The sequence below is a fragment of the Aythya fuligula genome, chromosome 7, assembly GCF_009819795.1.
Source record: "Aythya fuligula isolate bAytFul2 chromosome 7, bAytFul2.pri, whole genome shotgun sequence".
Lineage (NCBI taxonomy): Eukaryota > Metazoa > Chordata > Aves > Anseriformes > Anatidae > Aythya > Aythya fuligula.
This window is the reverse complement of record NC_045565.1, coordinates 25,003,730-25,025,830: the sequence shown is the minus strand read 5'-3', so window position 1 is coordinate 25,025,830 and position 22,101 is coordinate 25,003,730. Positions and strand designations below refer to the sequence as shown.

At 50.6% G+C, this 22,101-nt stretch overlaps 1 protein-coding gene across 6 annotated transcripts in view; it reads left to right on the top strand.

Moving 5' to 3' along the window:
* Window positions 1-22,101, top strand: part of SH3PXD2A (SH3 and PX domains 2A) — a 219,290-nt gene that overhangs the window by 96,152 nt on the left and 101,037 nt on the right. For 2 of the 6 annotated variants that reach the window (XM_032190929.1, XM_032190928.1), the window contains exon 1: window positions 11,018-11,075. The exons of the other annotated variants lie outside the window; for them this stretch is intronic. In XM_032190929.1, the coding sequence (XP_032046820.1) occupies window positions 11,074-11,075 (2 nt within the window). In that variant the 5' untranslated portion in view covers window positions 11,018-11,073. Of the gene's footprint in view, window positions 1-11,017; window positions 11,076-22,101 lie in introns of those variants that run through there. 6 annotated transcript variants of the gene reach the window in all.

Sequence of the window (22,101 nt, the reverse complement as noted above, 5' to 3'; positions counted from 1 at the left end):
GTGCCAGAGCCCTTTGAGTATCAGTTTAGCAGAGCACCTGTGTTTACTTTTTCAAAGGTGCTTGTTTTAGAGTTGTGTTTATCTCCAAATATTTGGCCTCAGCCCCTAAATTTGTTGTGAGAATGTTTCTTGGGTTTCCAAGTCGCAGAAGTGCTCTACAATATGCTGCCCGTAGCGTGGGGTTGTAAAAGTCTGGGGTTGAGAGGGGAGGCAGTCTGGGGCCCCAGAGACACCGCAGTGAAGTGTGGCTGATTCCTGGCGTGTCCCTCTGTCCTGGGGGGCAGGAGCTCCTGCTCTGGGCCCTGGTTATTGTCAGATGCCCAGAGAATACACGCCGAATTTTATACTGCCTGCTTTCAGGGTCTATGAGAAGGTCCCACTTGGAGACTGCTGCCTCAAATAAACTACGCCAACGCAGGGATGGAGTAGGCTCTAGGTATGGAAAAAAAAAAAAACAAAAAAGAACTAACAGATGCATCACACATCCTCTTTCACATGGGAAATTCCCCTTTTGTTGACAACCTATGAATGATTTGGGCTGGAATATCAAATGGAGGGGATTGAAATTTGCTACTGGCAGCGGTGTCAATGGCAGCAGCAAATAATGCAGCCTTTCTGAGACGTGATTTGAATCTTTTTGCCACCTGGCCAAAAAATGAAAAGAGAGGTTATATGCAGATAAATATCAAACAATAAACCTGGGGGGAAGCATAATGCATGTTAAATGAAATAGATTCGGCAACCACAAAAGAAGAGGTAGAAGAATGGCAGTGGGAGCAGCATACATCATTGCTGTTGCTGTACAGCGAGAATTTTGTTCCTTGCCATGAATATCACACTTGGATCTGCTCGTGCTTTGTGGATCTGACTGTGAAAGGACACAGGGCTGAGAGGAGCAAAGGCAGTTTAATGCACTGACACTTGGCAGTGGTGGCCAAGCGTACATAAATAGCTTTTGCCTGGATTGGCTAGGACCACGCTGCAGGGTTTAAAAGTGGCGTGCTGTCACGGGCACGGGATGGATTTAGAATAACCAGACTTACTCTGGGTGCTTCAGAATGTGACCGAGGGGGGAGTGCTGCCACCAGGCTCCTACTTCACTGGTGGTACCGGGAACTGGCTTGCTGGGATCAAGAGCAGCAGTGGTGTCAGGATTAGCAAAGGTTTACAGTTTATCAACACAAAATTGAGGCTTTTTTTTTTTCCTTTCTCTCTAAAATTGTTGGGACTGAAGAGGTATTTTGGAAAGCAGACACTGCCTTTAGAAAAACTAAATGCCAGGCCTCTTGGCTCGAGTGTCTTTTTCCTGTCCAGTAATTTTTCCTCATATCCTAAAGGAACAATCACTGCTGACAATTTGCCAGTGCCTATTTTGTAGATTAGAAAGTAGCAGTTTACTTAATGTTTAACTTAACCCATAAAATTCCTTCCGTCCAGAGAAATGAAGTTCAGTGGTTAATTACAGGGGTTTGGAAGTCTGCTCCTTTTTGTCTCATTTATTTATTTGGTGGCATTGGAAAGGCCTCTTACGTCTCCTGGCTGTATCTACAGCATGGTTGTAGATGTACACTTCCAGAGATTTGCTAAGAGGATTTGATTCTGGTAAATAAACCCTGTTCCTCTTGCAGTATAATTCTAGACATGATCAGTTACAAAAATATTTTGATTTTAGACCATTTGGAAGAAACATGACTTCCAAAACCTGTTGGGAAAGCTTGTTCTGCTGGTGCTTCTCTGTTCAAAACCAGTTCGGGAGCCAAAAGAACAAATTTATTCATCTGGCATTGGAGAATGAAGCAGGATTGGAGCAGAAGCAAAATAACTGGTTTCAGAATATACATTGTGAGGAATTTTGGACTCCCGTTATCCTTGGGCTCTCACATCTGGAAATGTTTGACCCAGTGAACCAAGATCTTCTGAAAGCCTCTGTTTAAGGACTGGTGGTGCTTGGTTTGACACCCCAGAATAGGGGCAGCCCAAAGGCTTGGATTGCTGATGTTGATAAGCCCACAAGAGATGTTTAGGTCCATGCAGGAGAGGAGCATCTGGTGCTGCTGTGCTTTGGGGATGGGCCTAGAGCTGAGGAGAGGAAGAGGGATGGGTATTTCCTCGTCTTATCTCCATTCATTGCTCTGCAGCGAGCCCCTGCTAGCAGGTTAATTGCACACACCGGGGTATCCGTCACCCTTGACTCACGACCTGCCAGGCAGGAGGAGATGGGGTGGGGATTTCTTTTTGCTAATGTAACAGGACTGAACATAGCCGATCTCGTTCTCTGTGGGTCACGTCCCTCCAACACCAGAACAGGCAGCTCGGGTTAGAAATGTAATTGCAGAATGGAGAAGACTCCAGCTTGTCATTGCCCTGTCTATATTTAATATCGTCGGACTATTGTTTAATGAAGATCTTTTTCCACTCAGAGGAGGAGAGCAGGAGGGACAGACGTGCTCAGTGGGGTGTTTGCTGCCAGGGTGATGAATTATCCCCCAGTGGCGCCTGGGGTCAGACGAGACTTTTCACTGCTCCGCGCTTCCTATTGTTGATTGCTGTGTAATTTTGACACTGCTTATCTGGAGACTCCCTTTATTTTCAACACTGTTGCAAATGAGTAGGCTCACTGGTTGTAAAAGCAGTGGTTTTCTCTGGCACACATGCCTAATGTAACCATATATGCAATCCTCAACTGGTTGGGGGCGAGGTAAGACATCCCACTAAATTTGATAGGGCTTTATCAGGCTGTGCCCTCTGTGCTATATATAACAAGGGAAGGTGTTGCTTAAAATGTGCTGTAATGCTGTGTTATACAGGGCGGGTGGATGTGACATTTCAAATTTATTTAAGGTGGAGCATATCAAGCAGAGGTGACGTTCCTTGGTAAGCAGGACTTTAAACTTTCAGTCTCAGGTACTGCCCTGAGCATCCAGCAGTTGCCACTGAAGAGAGAGGAAGAAACATTAAGAATAAGAGTGTACAGAGAGAGAGGTAAAGCCAGGAAGGACTCTCTGGAGAGCCTCCTCCTCATGCTCTAGGCTTGCTTTCTGGCTTAGCTGTATCATAACAGCACGTTAGGCAGCTCCTGTGCACGGTGCTTCACCCATTCACTCCTTGCCACCAGAAGGTTTTGAGCTGGAAGTCCCTTCAGTTGCACAGCCAGGTGCTGGGGTATCACGTCCACAGAGTTTTGTATTCGGCTGTCGATGCTGCTGCTGTTTAAAATCTTGTTCGGAGCAAGCCTGGAAAGAAAAGACATTTCTGGCAGTAGGGGACTCTCCCCTGGAGAGCTACACGCACCCAACATGATCTGTTTTGCCCTGTCCTATCTCTTAAGGTGGTGGGATTCCTTCTTTAGGCCTGAGGTTGTATAAAAAATACCAGACCTCAAGTGGCTGTGGCTGGAGGAGACACGGTGATCTAGCGGTAGATTCATTTCCACCCTTTCCATCTTCTTGACTTGTCTGCAGCTGACTGTCTCTCAGGCGTGCTGTTCCCAGAAACACAAGCAGAGGATCAAATAGCAACATGTTTTGACTCCAAACTCCGGAGTGACTTATCATGTTATCAAAGCTTTTGATTTAATTGAAATTTCACAGATAACCCGGGACTTGCTTTTAAGTGTAGACTGGAGAGCCAGTGGGAATTCAATTAAAAGCCTCCCCCTGCCCCTCTTAATGCTTGCATTTTTGTTTAGGAGGTTTATGGAAGGGATTTGCTACTGCTTATCTCCAGCGAGAGCAGCGTATCTGGGTTCAAAGATACCCTTTGTGTTCGGGCAACCTTTTTCCAGTTACACCAGGGTTTGATTGGAACGACCCCGCTGACAGTAATGGCCTATTTGAGATTTACACTGATGTAAGGATTGCAGATTTTTTTTGTGTGTTAAAAGCCGAATTCTTCCCTTCTTTCCATTCACAGCTCTTAAAACAATTGGCCTAAGCTAGGAAAGATGTTCGTTTAAACAGCCCTCAGATACATCCTGAATAGAGGCTTGACTGTGGCTTTGCAATGCTTTAGCCTAATCTAATAAATGCCGGTTATTTGCTGGATTCTTGCAAGCTGTATTTGCTTCCCAGCTCCAAGAAGTTTTAATAGCCACTCCAGTAATGCTGACTGCAATGCGCTGCGGTGAACCTCAGAACATTGTATATGTCTGATTACATTTGCTTTCAATTACCGGCTGGTGGGTTTGAAAAATCAGAGCAGTTCAGGCTCATTTGGGAACCACCGCAAAAAATCACTCGTAACCTGAGATACCTCGTGCTCGAGAATATAAAAGAAGATGTTGGATGCTGGGGGCCAAAATATCTGCGTTTGGCTTTATGAGGGGAGACCCAGTGCAACAACTGCAGGGTTAGGGCGGCAGGGCTGAAGGGGCACCGTATCTGACAGATAAACCTTTTCCTTTCCCATCCCAGTGTGCTGGGAATGAAGTGTGAATGACTTTTACCAGAGACAGAGTTTGTCAGAGACTCGAATCTGTCGAGGTTCACTGGTGAATTAGCAGGGATGCCATCGCTGTTGCTCCCCCTTGGGTAGGTTGCTCAGTCTTTTTTCTACGAGCTGATCCTCACCAGCGTTGTCCTCGCTTGCTGGGATACTTGATTTGAGTTTGTGAGGATGTTGAGATGAGATTAGTCTCATTTTCATCAGGATGCAGGATGTAGTGGAGATGTTGATTATTCTCTAAACCTGGCTGAAAGTGAAGTTTTCATGGACGCGTTTCACTAAAAATGTTCCTCTGGGTTCCTGTTGAAATGCGGTCCCCGAATTTGGATAATTTTCAGCAGCTCTGCTGAGCAGCAGGATGGCTGGAGAGTGGACAGACGTGCACGGAGGCGTGTGCCAGCTGGCTTTGCAGGTGACCCCTTCTGTAGTGACATTCAGGTCTCTGGGTTGGGTCCCCATCGTGGCTGGGGCCGGACCTGCTGCACATGGTGTAGAAAGCGGGCTGTAGGGCTGTCCCCAACCCCCCAATCCTCACCTCCACACACGTCTTTATAACGAAGCGAGGGGCCGGGGGCAGCTGGGGAAAGCTGCAAGAGTCGTTCACGTCCCTGCGAGCGGCTTTAAACTCTTCCAGCGTACTCCGAGAGGTCAGTAGAAAAATATCTGATTGTTTCCCGGGCCGCCTCAATGCACAAAGCGCGGCTCTGTTGGACGTGCACGAACAACGTTGGCAATGTTCGTGATGCACCAGTGTCATCCCCTGGGGGGAGGAGGAACCCCCGGCGGCTGAACTGCGCAGGCCACAGCAGCTGACGAGCTGCTCCTCTTGCCAGCCCTGACAAATAAGCTTCTGTTAATCGGCATTGTTATCGTTTTGGTGCTCATCTGTATCTGCTGCCCTGCGTGTGCTGGGGAGGGGGGTGTCCCGCAGCTGCTCGGCTGAAGGCTGGCCGGCTGCCCCGCTCCGGAGAGGGCTCTCGAGGTGAGCTGAGGCTTGAAGCAGAGGCAAACGTTCAGCAGCCGAGGAGAAAGCCTCGAATCCCTTCAATAAAGTATTATGTCGGAGCGAGCGGCCGCAAGAAGCAGGAGTGCTGCGGAGGACGGGAGATAAAAGGAGGCTTTCAGGCAGGAGAGAGGATTCCTGCCCCTTCCAGATGTAGCATTTGCATTTGGAGAAGGAGAGCTGCCAAAGGGCCAGGCCGATGAAGGATGCTTTGTGATGCTTCCAGCATATGAAACATGCAATACTTGGAAACGGAGGTGCTTTCGGATTATTCGGCGAGGGATGGAGCAAGCATTGTAAAACAAATCCCTGCCCCCTCTCCTTTTGGGAAGCCGCTCTCCAGCACATTATATCATTGTTACCTTTTTTCTTCCTTTTCTATCTGCTTTCTCTTAAGGCTTTTGTTACAAACTCTTGCCTCGATCGTTCAGCATCCTCATAAATTAGGCATTTTTGGCTGTGCCGATTTCTGACGAGTGTTTTTTATTTAATTTTTTGTTGACAGGCATATAAACTACTGAGCCCTGGTTTACTGCCCAATAAGCCCTGCTCCCTGGCAGGATAAATAATGTTTGTGAGAGAAGATTGAATTAATATCAGTGAGCAGAGAATTTCGGGCTTTAACAAACAAATGTTGCTTTCTGACATGATCTTATCTGTCCTAGTATGTGCTCAGAAAATCTCCAGTCTTATTTCCATTTGGGATATGTTCTGTTCGTATACATTCGAATGCTAGGGAGCTGTACAAGTAGAAGACATGACTCTCATTTTAAGAAGGAAATGACCCAAAATAAATAATTTAACAGCTTGGGGCTGTGAGGGTCCTTTGCAAGTTCCCTGAAGAAGTTTTGCCGGTGATGTCTGTTGCTCCTTTTAAGGCTTTGTTCTTAAAACACCAAAGCAAACTCCAGATTTTGAAAGAAGTAGGACACAGCCCTACAGAGACACATGTCAGAAACAGTTCACCTCCAGAGTAACGCAGCCAGATAACATTAAACGTGCTGTCAGCCCCATCCAGAGAGCAGCCCTGCTCCTCCAAGCGTTTATCCACGTGCGTAGTTTTCTACACAGTGAATGATTGTGTTGAATTCGACAGGAGTACACGTGCACCCAAAGTTATTTGTGTGTTTGTGTAGTCATCTGTGTGTTTGTTTGATGGGAATGAGAAGTTCTGGAGAGGGCTGGGATATCCAGGAGGTTCATTCTCCTGTGCCCCCCTCTGCAAATAACGTTGGCTCTTCTCTCCTCTCTTGCCTGGAGATTGATGTGGGCGAGCACATGGGCTCGGGAGCCATCACAACAAATTTAACTTGAATTAAGTCACCAGTTTTCAAGGGATGAGGGTAGGTGACACCTATTCTTGGAAGCTCCTAAACACAGAAAAAACAGCAAAGAAGCTCAACTGTCCCAAACGTTTGTAGGTTTTGTGTAGCAGACAATTTGTGTGCGCAATAAACGCTCTTTTTATAAGAATTTGTTTTTGCTAATACCTCATAAAGAAAACCATAAAGATACTGAAAGCAATTAGGTATGCATTTATGTCTGTATCTTTGAGAGGACCTTTTAACTGTGCAGCTGTAAAATCGAGGGAGCACCAATACAGTCTCTTTGTGACCTTTTCCCATAAGAAAGCTCTGCAGAGAACCTTTCTGGGGCAGTGTTTGCTGCTAGATGCCATTGGCTGCTATTTTCCCCGTGGTTCATTTGCTTCAGCCTGTGCTTGCTCCATGCTCAGGGGGAATTCAGCAGTCAGACAGGGCTGTGCTTTAGAGGCTGTGGAAGGAAAGATGAAGCAGCCCCTGCTGGGTGAAAGAGTTTCTGAGGATTCACTTACTGGCACAGGGAAAAATCCCTGGGCTCCCACTCGTGTCTATAGGGCTTGGCAGGTCTCTATCTGGTATAAAGGACTGGGGCATCCTGAGGTGTCTAGTTTGTGCTGTAGGCAAATGATTTATTCTCTCCTGTTTTACATAAAGAGTTAAGTCTTATATTACAAGACTTTAAAAAAAAATTGCACTTTGTTCTTATTTCTTGCTTTCTTTTTGCTTTCTTACCAACCCTGACTGCATCAGCTTCTCTGCCTCATACTGACATATCTTTTTTTTTTGTGCTGTTTTAAACTGTCCCTGAGGTTTTTACATTCTCCTTACATCCCTTGGATATTGTTTTCTTCCCTCTCGATGCATTCTGCCCTGCTTCTGTCAGAATTTTTATACTCATTTCTTTTTCTTCCACTGGTACTCTGTATGCTGGGTGTATTTGCTGCCTAATGTATTTCTTCCATCACTTTCTACCATATCTTTTCATACCCAAACCTGTACAATATGTAGTAGAGGAATGAAAGGAGTGTCCTGGACACAGACAAGACCCCGAGGCTGAGGGTAATGCGTCCTTGCTGATTTGCAGAAGCCACGTAAATGCTGGATTTGCTGCTAACATAGACCCAATCCGGGGGAAATAAAATCATCAGGGTCCCACACCGGTTCGTAACCTGTAATTTTTGTAGAAGTTGTCTCTGCGGCCTGCCAAACAGAAAGTCGTCATATCTGGCCCGAAGTTAGTGGGTAATTAATCATCCACGGCAGACAAGGCGGGCTGGATTTTCGGTCTGCAGGCATGGGCTGCTATGAGCTAACCCGCAGCCCCACTGAACCTTTTCTCTCTCCCCTACTTCTTCATTTTCCCATGACCTTAGGAAAAAAAAAAAAAAAAATCTGCACTTCGTAGGTCTTTTTTTTTTTTTTTCTTTTTTTTTCTTTAAATCACACGTTATGGAACACAGTTTTAATACTGTACGGTGCGTGTTTAATGATGTCCATATGGGTTTGTGGGTACAGGAATTAAATACATAACGGTTCACGATGACATAACACGGAAATGCAACTCCCGCAGTGCTGGTGTGTAGGCTGTAAAGGGTTATTAATAAAAATGAAGGTTTTAAATAGAAAACAAGCTTAGCAGCACCGTTTTGGCCTCGGGCCCATCTCTGAGTGATGGAAAAAAAAGAGGCTGGAATATGTGGTCTTTCCTCAATACATGAAAATAAATACATTTTACCACCCTCCCCTGTTAAAAGTTTCAGAGAGAAAGCTGCAGGCCCGATGCGGGGCATCTCTCTTCAATCAGAGCATGAGCTCAGGGAGGTCTGGAGGGGATATTTCAGCAGGGTGCAGAACACATCAAACAAGTACTAAGGGGGAGATTGATGCCTCAGATTATTAAAACGGGGTAAGGCCACAATGTTTTGGTTGGCAAAAGCCTTCAACAGTCGGACATTCGTGTTTCAGAAGAGCAAACCGCTCTGTTTGTGGGTGAGCCAGGAAAATTGCAACTCACACAGTTTGGGGGAATGACCTCAAGGAAATCCCATCCCATCTTGTAACCAGAGTTGCTGCATCAGTAAGCCAAGGAAATTACATAATGCGCCTATTAATATTGTAGACAAACACAAGCAAGCTTACTCCTCTGTGTTCGGCCCTGTCCTGTCTGCAGTTGTCCCCAAGCCTTTCGTTTAAGCCTCCAGAATAAATGAGGCAGCAGCGGATGACTTGCTCAGCACCTCCCTCTGAGGATGCTGCGTGTGAGCACCTCTCACTGACGCTTGCCCTGGTCTCTTTGTACTCCCAGCTGCTTTCTCCTGCTCCTCCTGCAGTCCCTGCCCTCTCTGCTCACATCCTTTGCCCCCAGCACTCACTCTCGCCCCATCCTTGCACCTCTGCATCCCCGCAGATGGCCTTGGAGGACGCAGTGGGGCTGCAGGAAGAAGGTCTTCCCACTTTATCGTGTGCTGTCTGGGGCAAATTCCCACCAGCTGCTGGTTCCTTGGTGCCTCAAGTTGCTGTTCGTTGTGAAACACAAATCTCCTTAGCTCTGTGGCCTCTGCCTCACCACTTCACAGAGAAGAACTCAGTCCGTTGTGTGGAGCTGCAATTCACGCAGAATCCAGGGCATCGGCTTTCTTCCCACCTGGCCACAGCCAGGACAGTAACCAGAAATCAGCATTTGAGACAAAATACTGTCTCTGTGCTGCTGTGCTCACCCTTCAACCCCATGGCTCGAAACCAAGATCCTCCCCTAAAAATTGGTTAGAAAAACTGCTCCCTGCTCCTGCTCTGCCGGAGCCATCGCTGTGCTCTGTCACACAGGGTGGGCTTCCAGCTCCTGCTCCCATACTTTGGCTCACTTCGGGCACACCTAAAGCTTTAGGAAAATTATATTCTGTCTATTTTTCCAAATGCCTTTGTTCTGACAGATATCAGTTGTTTGTCTGCTGAAGCTGGAGGGAGCTGGACTTTTTAAAAATAGGTATCGTGTCCCTTTAAATAGCACAAAATCCATGGGAATGGCATTATTTTTTCCCTGGCTGCCTATAATATATCTTCTTCCTTATTTTAGTCAAACCAAAATCTTCCCAGAGATTGCTCCTAAGAGTAAGACTGAAAAGAAAGCATCTTGTGAACCCGGCAGTAGTAACAACAACGTTACTGCTGCACTGCCCTGCTCTGCTAGAGCTACTCACATTGACCTCGAGGTACAGCCCAGACGCTCCCAGCTCCCTCAGTCAGACTGTAAAACACTGGTTTTATTTTAGAACCGGGGCAGCAAAAGCACTGAACTGGTTTGTAAAGGTCAGCTTTGTAAAAGTAGTTTGCCCTAGGTTACGAGGATGCCATGAAATGCAGCTCCCGGCTGCAGGTCGGTGCGGTCGGTGCTGCAGACCTGGCTCCCTGTGGAGACGAGGATCTGCAGATCGAATAATCTGCCCCAAATTCCTGCCTTTGGGGCAGATTATTCCATCTGCAGATCCTCATCCAGAGTCTAGGTGCCTCCTGTTGCCCTCTGCTCACCGCCTTGGCTGCCCCCTCCGCTGTTTGTCGCCGTGTCTCTTAGGGCTGTGTCTGCTCGCTGTGTTGGCGATGCTGCAGGCATTTCCCAGCCACGGGGCTGTTTGCAGCAGGAGGTTTTGCTGTGCCCATTCGAGCAGTTGGGAGTTTGGACCGAGTTTGGACTCCTGGTCTGAGTCTTTGTCCCAAGCAGGTGGAAAAGGGACGTGCCGAACGTGCATTGCCCTTCCTGCTGTGTTGTTCTGTCCCTGCCTGTCCCTCAGTCCTGTGTTTCCCAGCTATAACTCTCGTGATGGCTGTTGCCTGGTGAGCTAACAAGAGCACATCTGCCTCGGCTAGATCTTAAACTGCCTGACCTCCCCTCGGGGAGCTGCTATGGCTTTCCATTGGCGTGTGCTACATTACCCACGCAGTCCTGGCCCTCGCTTCAGCGCATCTTTTCCTCCCGCAGGACCCTTTGCTGCTCCATGGCTCCTCGCTAGCTTTTGCGCTCACCGAGTGTGTGGTCCTTGCAGCAGCAGCTCACACCGTGTCAGACCAGAGCCCCCAGCTCTGTTCTCCGCTGCTGCAGACGATGGACCTTGTCCCACGCAAAGCCCCTGAGCGTGCCCGTGCCAGTGGGTGAGAGAATGCGCCCTTGCATGTAGCCTTTGTTCTCCTTTGCCCACCTCCCCGCGCGGCAGATAAACACAAACAGCCTCCTTGTGTGCTCCATAGGCAGGGCACAGCAGCGCTTCTCGGCAGCTTCTTCAACAGCACGGGCATCTGCACGTCCCGAGCCTCATGTAAGTAAATCCATCGTCACGCTTCGCCCTTGCTTTTGGATGGCTTTACGGAGCAGCTCGTCTTCAGCTCGTAAAAGCGTTTTCTGGGAAGTTAGGCGTGGGAGGTGGGCAACTCCTTCCATGTATTGCCAGCTAATCCTTAATGCTCTCCTTCATCATAACAAATGAGTCGGGTTTCTCAATAGCAGCATCTTGTGCGCTTCTTTTATCTCTTTCCTTTCGCTGTAAGGCTGGAGATGAGGTTCTGCCCTGGATGTGTTTTACAGCACAAAACGGCGGAGCCAGGACTCCTGGCTTCTGTCTTCAGCACTGGATGCTCGCCTTTTGTACCGACTCCGGCGTGTGAAATGTCTTTGTGAGCTGGAAGGGGCTGTAGGTATGCAAACGGCTGGGTTTAACTGTGTTATTAAACACAGAAGAGGAAAAAAATGAGGCACAAAATGCTCAAGATATAAGGAAAGTGAGATTCTTTCAAACTGTTCTTCACCTTGAGAATTAGGGGAGCTTTTATGTCCCACCGGTGCATCGCTCTCCCGCTAGCCCCAAATGCTTTGTACAAACAAATGTTCAAGGTTTGGGGGGATTCTCGGGACAAAAAGTTCCTGGTTTGCTGGGATCCATCATCACTTCACACCTCTTCCCTTCTGGCGAGCCATCACCCCCCCTCCTCCAGCCTGGTAGGTGGCACAGGAGGTATCACATCATCCTGCTGGAGGAAAATTAGCATGGAAGCGTCTTGGAATTTGGCAAAGCGCAGCTCTCCTTCTGCAGCAGGGCTCATCTTCTTCCCTTTAATGGAAATTAAGTGTCTGAGTCTTTTTGTCTTCCCCCCTTTCTCAGTTTTACTGTGTGCCTTGGGATGAAGTTTTGTCGTGCTACATTAATTCCTCCTTGCCAAGACCTTTTTTTATGGCCTCGATTTAAACTAATTCCGATCAGAAACAGTGGAAGGCCGTCATATTCCCGTGCTGGGGATGGGCTTTGGGGGCTGTTTGCCTTTCTTTCGGGGATAACAACACATCCATGTGTGCGTTGTGTGGACGCCTCGTGCTTACACAAAACCGAAGGATCTGATTCTGGTGGGTCATGCTGGCGGGTGTCCAAGCCCCGTAAATCTGGTCACTGTGCTTTTCCAAATGTTTATTGTGCTGTTTAAGCTTTTATGGGCTCTTGTGTGTATGACATATGGTCTGAATAAATGTAACGCGGCATTACTCTGCTTAGCTGAGATGCAGGAGAGCCTCCGAGGGGATCATTAGAGCCGAGGCAGCCATTGCCAGCGTTTGGAGATGAGTTTCTTGGTTCGTCTTTTCAGGGCTGGTGGCTTCAGCCCCGTTCTGCTGGCTTGTAAATGCCGCTTGATCCGAGGTCACAGGGGTGGAACTGGGAAGCCAGGAGTTGCAACTTCTTGGATTGGGGCCAGGATGCGGGCAGCAAACATTCCCCTTTCTGAAACTCTAGTAAAAAGGGACGGATTTTGCACGGGCTCTGTTTCCTCCGCGCCGCTGCTGTGGCAAGATCTGCTCCGATGCCCGTGGGATTCAGGAATGCGTTAAGGAGTTACGGGATGCGTAGCGGGGCAGAAGTCCCCCGCAGAGGAAACACCTACGGGCTCCAGCCAAGAGCCGAGGCTCCGCTGCTCTTGCAGACAAATGGCAGAAAGGATCCTCCCTGCCCCTCCGAGCCTCCCGGCTCCTCTTTGATCTCGGAGATCAAACATGAGCCAGCCCGACTCAGCCGGCCCCACTCCAGCTGCTGGGAGCCGAGGCAGAAGCAGGCACGTGTGGGACTCGTGTTTGAGGGGTGGCTGTGTGAGAGCGGTGCCCAGCACGGGCCTCCTCTCCCTCTGGTCTTATTCGTGGCCCCAGCAGCGTGCAGGGAGCACGCGTGCGGCTGGCTGAGTGCCACAGACCTGCTGCTCGGTGTCCTTGCTCTCTTCTGGCCCAGCCAGCCCGAGGAAAGAAACCGCAGAGAGTCCTGGGCAGGCTCTCACCAGCACTAACAGCTGGCAAAGCAGCCAGGCCGAGACCTTGGGACCTTCAGAGCTTCCTGCAGTTCAGCCCTTGGCTTTCCTTCGCTTGGCCAGACGGCCTTTTCCTCCAGTGTCCCCTAGCATCGTCGCTTCACTTTCCCCACTGACCCCTCTCACCCCGGCAGGAACACGGGCTCGCTGTAAGGCAGAAACGCCCAGGGCTGTGTTTCGGCAGCTGATGTACAGCACCCTGTGGGGCTGGCCATTGGGGCTGGTGTACCAAACACCAGCAATAACTGCTCTCTGCTGCGGGACGTGCTGAAATGGTGGAGGCTTCACAGAGGTACAGGAGAAGGAAGGAGGCAGCAGATGAGATGGGACTGGGAGGGAGGGGGGCAAGCACCAGAAGCACTGGGAATCTGGTGCTCCTTTGCCTCCAGAGAGCTGCATCTAACACTGCAAAGCCTGTGCTGATCGGTATTTATTTCTTAGTTTGCTGCACACTTCAGTAACTGCTAAGAGGGAGATTATTTTTTATCGAGACCAGAATTCAGATATGCTCTGTATCAGCTCAAACATTGCACCAGTGGGAAAACAGATAAAAAAAAAGAAAGAAGGGAAGAAAATATGCATTTGCGATCAGAGTTGGCGTGCTCCTGGCTGTAAAAATGGGAGCTTTTCTCTTCCTTCCCCATTGCTTCAGGCTTGGGATTAAAATGTGGGTTACCACTGGCTCTGCTAAGATAGGAGGCAAACCTCAGCTACTGCTGCTGCTGGGGTAGAGGAGTCGCCTTGCTGGGTACCTGGTGCTGCATGTCCTACAGCCTCTAAAACACGAATGCATTTGATGCAAGGTCATTTACGGAAGAAATCCCTTCTGCTGTGCTCTTCTCTCTTCAGCCTTGAGGTTATTGACATCTCCTGGGTCAATCAGAGACAGGGGAAGAGCAAATGTAAGCAACGGGTAGCACAGCTGCTCGGGGCGAGACGGGCTGCAGCTTGCACGATACCAACGGGTTCGCTTTGCCCTGCCGGGTTGAATAGAGGAAATAATATCAGGAAATAATAGGAAAATAATAATTCTGGCATGCTAGTCCTGCTGGCAAATGGCCTGCACCTAAAATCCTTCCTATGCCACGCTGCGAGGGCTGACCTAGGGCTGCTGTACCGGGCAGGCTGTGACCTGCCTCACCGGGAGACGATCCCCCAAGCTCTTGGTGCTCGCTCCAAGGGTGTCTGGGTGATGTTTGGCACAGCGAGCAGCTTCTTGGTGTTGTATAACGTTACAGGGCAGGCACCACACGCGGTAACGCTGCTGATGTCAGCCGAGTTACCCTGGGGATACACTTGTCCTGAGGTTTTTTGGAGGTATGAGGTGGGGCCGGCTTATTACTCAACTTTGCACCACACCGTGGCGTGCGTCCTGTTTTCTGCCGCTGCGCTTTGGTGGTTGTTGCTGCTGCTTTGACCCGCAGGAATAGTTTGAACCTGCCTGTGCAGAGCTGACAGGAACAGCAAAGTGCTGACACAGCAGCTCAGAAACCTCCTCCCTCCCCTGGCTCAGCCCGGTGACTCCTCGGTGCGTTGGCCCCACCAGAAGCCGTGATGCTACTGCACTTCTGTCTGCAGCTGCTCCCAAACCCGTGGGTGACCCTTCTTTTTCTTCTTTTGGAGAAGAAAATGGTCACAATGGTGGTGACCAAAGGCAGAGAGGCTGGCGATGAGTTATCCGAGATGGGCCATCAGCTGTCTGAGTTATCTGATGGGCTGTGAGTGATCTAAGATGGGCTCAGGACTTGGGATTGCAGCACATTTGGCCACTGGAGCTGATACCTAAAAACAGGTTTTAGGGCACATTACTTGTGTCTTGACACGTCTGGGAGCGGGGTACCAGGCGGAGAAGCACGTTGTGTTGAGTGCCAGCAGCACCAGGGCTCCCAGTCCTCGTGCTGGGAGCTGCATCAGCTTCTGGGCTGCCCCACGCAGCGGAGGAGGAAGGGTAGGGAACGGGAACAAATACAGGATTTACGGTGGGGTTGGTTGTTTTTTTTTTTTTTGCAAACAGCCTGCTGCAGAGCGGTGCTCGCCAAGCAAACCAGACAAGCTCTTTGGCTTTCGTCTCTGCAGAAGCTGTGCTGGTGGGTCCAGCCGCAGGCACTGAGGGCTGCTGGCAGGAGAGTGGCAGGGGCAGGGAGCTCCTCGGTGCCTCCTTCCTGAGCTGTGACCTCCCCAACCTGCAGGGAGAGGGGAGGAAGGTGGGAAATGAGGTGACGGGAGCAAACTTCCTGCGCTGGAGCTGAGCAATGGGGCTGGCTCTTATCACCAGAAAACAGCCCTGATGGGGGCAGCTGGAGAGGAGCCGATCCCAAGCCTGGGCTCGGGCACCATCCACCACGCACCGGCTGGGTTTTGGCAGAGCCGGCAGTGGGTGAGAGCCTCTCCTGTGCTCAGTGTTTCTGGAGATGCCTCTGCTCAGAGCCTGGCTCGTGGTGGTTTCATATGGAGGAACCCATCCTCCTCCAAAGACCAGAGGCTGAGGAGTAGATCTGGCAGCAGATCCCGTGTGGGCTGCCCCCGAGCACAGCTTCCCAGCCTGAGGTGTCCTCCAGGAGCAGCGCCAGAGGAGGACTCATGAGGAGGGCAGCATGATGAAGAGCAAAGTCAGGTTTTACAAAGAGCTTACCCTGGAGAAGCCATCGCGCTCCAACATCCTGCAAAAGGTACTTGTCAGTCTGGCCAAAAAGCAACAGCTCAGAAAAGAGACCTACAAACTCGGGATTTTTAAGGGTCGCACTCGGTGACTCGTGCAGAGCTCTGCCACCCTTTTGCAAAGCCGTGCTGGCTGCTGGACAAATAGCTCCGAAAGGAAGGCTCTGCAGGCAGCTGCTGCCACGGTGTGGGGAGATGGTGCCTTACAGGCAGGGGCTGAGCTGGGAATAATGCCTGGGGGCTGTGCAGATGTTGGGCACGGTGGCGTTGTGCCCAGCCTCACCCCTCGCCATGCTCGTCTGGGGAAGCTGCCTTGTTCGCAGCGCCCTGTCTCAGGGAGCAGGAATTGCTCTAGGCAGCAGGGGGAAAGCTGTGGCATGTTGCTACGAACAGATACAAAATCCCCTTTCCACCTGGCTTCTTATTAGGTGTTGCAGCTCTGTCTCTTTCCATTTGTCTTTTTTTTTTTTTTTATTATTTTAATTTTTTGTGTTTACTAACATTGCATCTCCGAGTTGATGCGGCAGCAGGAAGGAGCAGACTCGCAGTCTTGGACATTAACGCTAACAACTCCAGAACCACACCTGGCTCAGACATTTGTAAGCACGTGGAGGAGCTTGCAGGTTATCTAACCATCTCTTTAGCTGTCTAGTGCTGGGCCAAATCACCTCCCCAAGCCGGGGAAGCTGTGCTGATCACCAGGCTCTCCTTGCTCCAGGCCCTCTAAGCTAGAGACCTGACTTGGAAGGGGAAACCTCTCCCGTCCCCAGCACTGGCTGTGCTGTGGCACTCGGCTGAGTTTCAGGGTGGAAGGTGTCACTGGCTCGCTTGTGTTTTTGGCTGTGAAGTCAGAGCGACAGCTCTCCTACACCCAGATCTCATGTGCGACCCCCTTAGGGGAGTTGTCAGCACCAAATCTGGGTGTTTGCTGTCACCCAAATCATGTTGCCAGCGCATTGCCCGTGCAGCCTGACACACTGCATTATTAATCCAGGTTTTGGCCTGCTTGTTTGACCCAGGAAGGATGTAACCCTGCCACATCTGCTGGGGGCTCTCCTGTGCTGCTGCTCATTCACACCGATGCTCCTCAGCACGTCTCAGAGAAGGCATTTCTCTCCAGAGCTTCCCAGGCACAGCTCTTCCCAAGGAGGCAGGGACTGCACCCGCTTGTCCTGTATGATCGCCACCCATCCAGCCACCCACCCTCAGCAGCGTGGTGTTTGCAGACCCCATGCAGTCCCTACAGGGATCAGGCAGGCAGCAGCTGATCGGTTCCCTGCCAGGCTGAGCTGCTCCCTGCCAGACCTTGCTCCTTGCCTTGGAGGAAGATGAGCAGCTCTCCAAGTCGCTCTCTTTAACCCAGGGTGGGGAATAGATTGGAACTGCAAAGCCTTTGAAAAATGATGGAACGAGGACAAATTTCCAATCGCAGCCCTCCAAACGCTGCTCTGAAGGAAAATTGCTCTTTGTGGGTGAAATGAAAGGCTCGGCGCAAGGGCGGAAGAGTCACAGAATAAAGATTTAAGCACTGAAGAAAAGGAAAGAATGGGAGCTCCCAGGGGAAGGGGAGTGGGGCCCGGGACCTCTTTAACCTGATTGAATCAAGAGACATCGGAGCTCCTGCAATTGCATGAGGCCATCTGACCAGCCCAGAGCTGGGCAATTCACAAGCCACAGAGGTTGAACTGCTGGTAAAAAGCTGTAAGAGGAAAATCCATTTGCAGTTAGGAACTGAAAACCTGAAGAACAGCTCTTGTGGTTTTAGAGCCGTGTCCAGCAGCTGTTGGGAGCTCGGGGTCTGTGCCCTTCCCACATCCTCCCACCGCTCAGCAGGTCTGGGGCAGATCCTTGCAGGGCAGGAGCTGGGGCTGTGTGTCCTGGGCAAGGAGCCCCCTTCCCGTACCTGCACCTCGGGACCTGGGCAGGGGAAGAGGCTGGGAGCAGCCTCCGGCGATGGAAATGCTGACCCAGCCCCAGGTTCTGCGGGCTGACCGGGCTCTGGTTTGAGCCAGCTGCCTTTGGTCTCCTGGGCCTGGGAAGAGCAATTTCTTTGAAGCTTCTGAGAAGAGGCACCAGGCTCAGCCCAGTTACTCTAATCCATGAAATCTGCGTCCACTGGTTTGTTCCCAGAAGTGCTGAGCATTCCCAGCTCCGCCGCCGCTGGTGGCACGGGCTCCCCTTGTTGCGGTGCCAGCTTTGACTGGGATGTGCCTGGCCTAATTGTTTCGGGGTTTGGCCAAGTGGGCTTTTCCCTCTCTTCTGGGAAACTCTGCTGGTTTTGTGCCCGTGGTATTTACAGAGTGCTGACAAACCCCTTTCCTTTGCAGTAACAGCCGCCTGCTCAAGGTGCTGGTCCCTGGGGGCTGGCTTTTTCCTTTCAGGGCGTTTGATCCTTCATCCCGGGGCCAACTTTGCCTCAAGTTACCCTACGTGAAATCTGACCCTCAGGGCTTTCTGGGGAAGTCTCTCGGTCTGTTTTTCGGTGTAAACATCAGCTTTCTTGATCTGGGGTTCTGTGCTGCTATCTGACCTATTTACTTGGAAGCCTGCGAGGAGGGCTGGGGTTGGAAGGGGGCTGGGTTTGTGATCCAAGCGTGAGCCTTTCCCTGTTAATTGTATTAGCATTAATAATTGCGTGCACATTTCTAAACTGTCACGATTGCCACATCCTTTCAAAACACAGGGCAAGACATCAAAAGGGCTATGCCTAGTTAGAGATCAGCAGAGAAGCAAGAAATTAAATTGCCCGATACTTTAAAAGATACGTGGGCTGCTTTGCCCCCATTATATCAAAAGTGACTTAGGAAAAATAAGCCTGAAATTAGACTTTTGGAGCTCGTTAGCCTTCGGGATTTAATTATCAGGAAGCAGGCTGTTTAACAGAGGTGGGAGCTGCCCCGTGCCATCCGTGGGCAGGGGCTCGGTGTGGGTAGCTCAGTGGGAGCCTCGCCAAATGGGGCCACACAGGCATAGGTTTTCTGGGGTGAGGTGGAGGAAAGGGCTTCAGAGTGATATTCAGAGTGATTTTTTCTGAGCTGCTTCGTCTTTGTGCATGGCTAACTCTGTGCTTCAGCTCTCAGCCCAGCTCCCCATGGAGGATGCCTGTGGCTGATGGGCAACGCAGCGAGTCTGGGCTTTCTCCTGTCAAATTTTCCAGAGTACTGCTGGTGGCAGGGTAACGCCATCAAGATGAAGCTTTGGAAATGCCTGTTTTACAAACATGAAATGCATGGACATCCGTACGTGCTTCTCCACCGCTGGTTCTGCCTGCTGGATGTAGTCACAGAGGTTTGCATTTTCATGCATTGCCATTTGTGCTGTGGCACCATCAGGCACAGTGAGCCGAATTCATCACCAGCAGGCCTTGTGGGTGGCGTTGTGCAGTTACAGAGCTCTGCGTGTCCAGATGCTGGCAAAAGAGGTCAGAGCAAAGGAAAGGAAAGCGTTGCGTGTAACAGAACTGCAGCCCTTTTGTTCCTGGAGCGCTTCCCATCCCCGCAGCACTGCAATCAGCCACATCTCACGGCGGTGGCGGCAGGGCCCTCTCCGTCCCAGCTGGAGGCTGTTTCTTCACAGCTCTGCGCCGTGCCACGTAGCCCTCATCTCTCACTTGGGGCTGTCTCCTTTATTCTTTATCCGTGTAAAGCCCGGCAGAGCGGTGCCTGCACAGCTGTTTGCAGCGCAGCAGCGCGGGGGGGAATTACTCGTGCCTGGCCTCCAGCAGAGCGAGCAGCATCGCCTCCAGCAGCACCCAGACAGCGCAGGGAGCAGCAGATGCAGCCGGCAGAGGGAGCAGACCATCGCAGGCTGCCTGCTCCTTGGATCTTCTCGGATGCAGCACCCCGCAAACCGGCCTCTTTCTTCCCTTCTCCCAGCAGCCCGCTAAGTGGGAACGGAGCGACGCGATAAGGGATTGTTTGTTATGGAAACACGCCACTTTTCGTAGATTTACAAGCGGCTTTGCGGAGCTCCTGATGGCTCGGTGTGGCTGTTTGTAGCCCGTTGCTCCTCCTGATGCCTTCTTGGTGAGCGGCTGAGCGCGGCAGTAAAAGGCCCTAGCGGGGACGTGATGGGGCCGACGCATGGCAGACGGAAAGCAGCTGCCAGGAGGCATTGCTTCCAGGGCTTTGAGGCGTACCAGCAGGCTGTGTCAGCCGGCAGGTACTGTTTCGCAGCGGCTGGCTTTACAGTCAGGCTGTTTTGTGGCTCCTTCAAGGCCCCGTGGTGTAGAGGCTGCACAGATGGTTGTGCTGCATTTCGAGCAAAGTGAAATAACACCGGTTCCTTCCATTCCTCGCCGCCTCACCCCGAGAAATTACCGGCCTCTTTTGGGAGCTACTAGTCAAAAGCCCAGCTCTGAACACCTCCGGACTTTCAGCAAAGTTTGAAGCCAGCTCAGGATCTGAATTTCAAGCCTCCTTTTCCTGTGCCAAAACCCCCAGAGCTGAATACCTGGGAACTATGGAGGTGGGGTAACTCACAGACCAAATAACCTCTGAGCTTTTCATTGTCTACCTCTAATGCATCAGCTCTCCCAAAATAATACATCTGGCATGGTTCATACCACAGTCTCTGCTGTAATCACCACTGAAACCTGGATAGGTTAGAAATCCATATGTGGATCTGTGTCTGGGTGAGTTTGGCAGGCACAAAGCAGTCCCCAAAAAGCATTTTCTTCCTAGCAAATCATCTGCCAATTTTAGCAGTCTCGATTTATGTTTTTTAAGGTTATTGAGCTCTTTGCTGAAAAAAGTTGCAGGCCATCTTCCGTGGCATTACTATTGAATGTCTTGCAGACCACAGCGTGGCTGGGAGCTGATATCTGTTACATAGGAGATTCCTCTGCCTGTCTTGTTGGTCTCCAGCACTTCCTTAGCTAAACCAAGTGCTTTCAATTACAGAAAAGTAATTGACATGCAGACATCAGTCCTGGTCGGGTTTTGTGCACTGGAGTTTTATGTGGGGGAGGATTGCCCCTCGGTTGCACTTGTACCTGCACCTTTTTCCTGCTGCTGCACCCTCCAGTAGGGAAGAAATGTGCTGTGGGTGTTCGTAACCCTCCTGGTTTCTCTAACAAACCTTTGCTTTTCTTCTTTTCCTTCCTTTTTTTATTTTATTTATTTGCACCTGATACAGAAAATAGATTAAGCTGGTTGGAAGGACACGAGGGCTGTTTTGTGCAGGGAAAACCCGAGGTGGTGAGCAGCTCCTGGAGCTGTTTGGTTGGAGGAGGAGAGCACGGAGTAAGAGCTGCGAGGAGGTTGTTAGATCGCTTAGAGGGACTGGCTGAGCAGAGCGTAAGCTGAGCGTAGCAGTCTGGAAAGAAGATCATCTTTCTGAAAGGCAGAAAGAGGAAAAATAATGGCTCCGTATTCATCCCTTGTGTAATTCTTTTGAAGTCGGTGATGTGCACGAGGATGATTTAACCCCATCAATTTTAATGGGTCCCTGCCGTGTCCCAAGGGTTTCTTTTCGCCGTGCTCCGTTCTGAGATGGAGACAAAGCAGAGCCTCGGTGTCTGGGCTTGAACCCAAGCTCGGTGTCCCCACGGGTCTGGCTTGGGTCCGTCTGTGTTGTGGCTGCCTCCAGTTGGAGAGGGAGAAGGATGCGAGAGGTGATGACGTGTCTGAGCCCCCGTCCTGTGACGGGACGGCCGGGTGCTGCCAGGACTTGGTAGAAGCCATAACCTGCCTGGAAAGCAACCCCTGGTCGGAAAACCAGGAAGGAAGGGAGCCTTACATGGAGCAGGAACCAGCGCCAGGCGAGCCCTGGTGGGACTCATTTCCACGTCGTGGTGCAGCACTGACCGGGCGAGGGGAAATGAGCTACGGGGAGCAGATGGCCTCTAATGAAATGAAGCGCCACATCTTCCTGGAAATGCTCTCAGTAAGACTGAGGGGAAGGGAGGTGAAGGCTGGGTGTAAAATCAGCCAGAAGCAGCCTGCTGCGGTCAAGGTAAAGATGCTCTTTAGCATCTCGCAGAAGGAAGGGAAGAGGAGCATCGTAAAATTGGGTGAAATGATTTGTGAAATAAAGGTGCATCTGGCCTCCAGTTCTATCTTCTCCAAAAGCAGCTCAGCTCAGGACACAGCAGGTTGTTCTTGCACGCGTGTGAGCCTTGGTGAGGCCGTGCCTGCCCATCACTTTGGTGGAGCCGGTCCCCAACACCTAACAGTGCAACATTACAAGCCAGTGCACCCTGTACGTGTCGCTATCTGTCTTCTGGGGGAGAGAAGTGTCAGATGTACAGGGCAAAACTCTGCCAAAGCCCAAGATAAGGCTGCAATTTGTTCCAGAGGCTGGAACAAGTGCTGCTGCTGCTCTGCAACGCCCGGGGGAGAATTT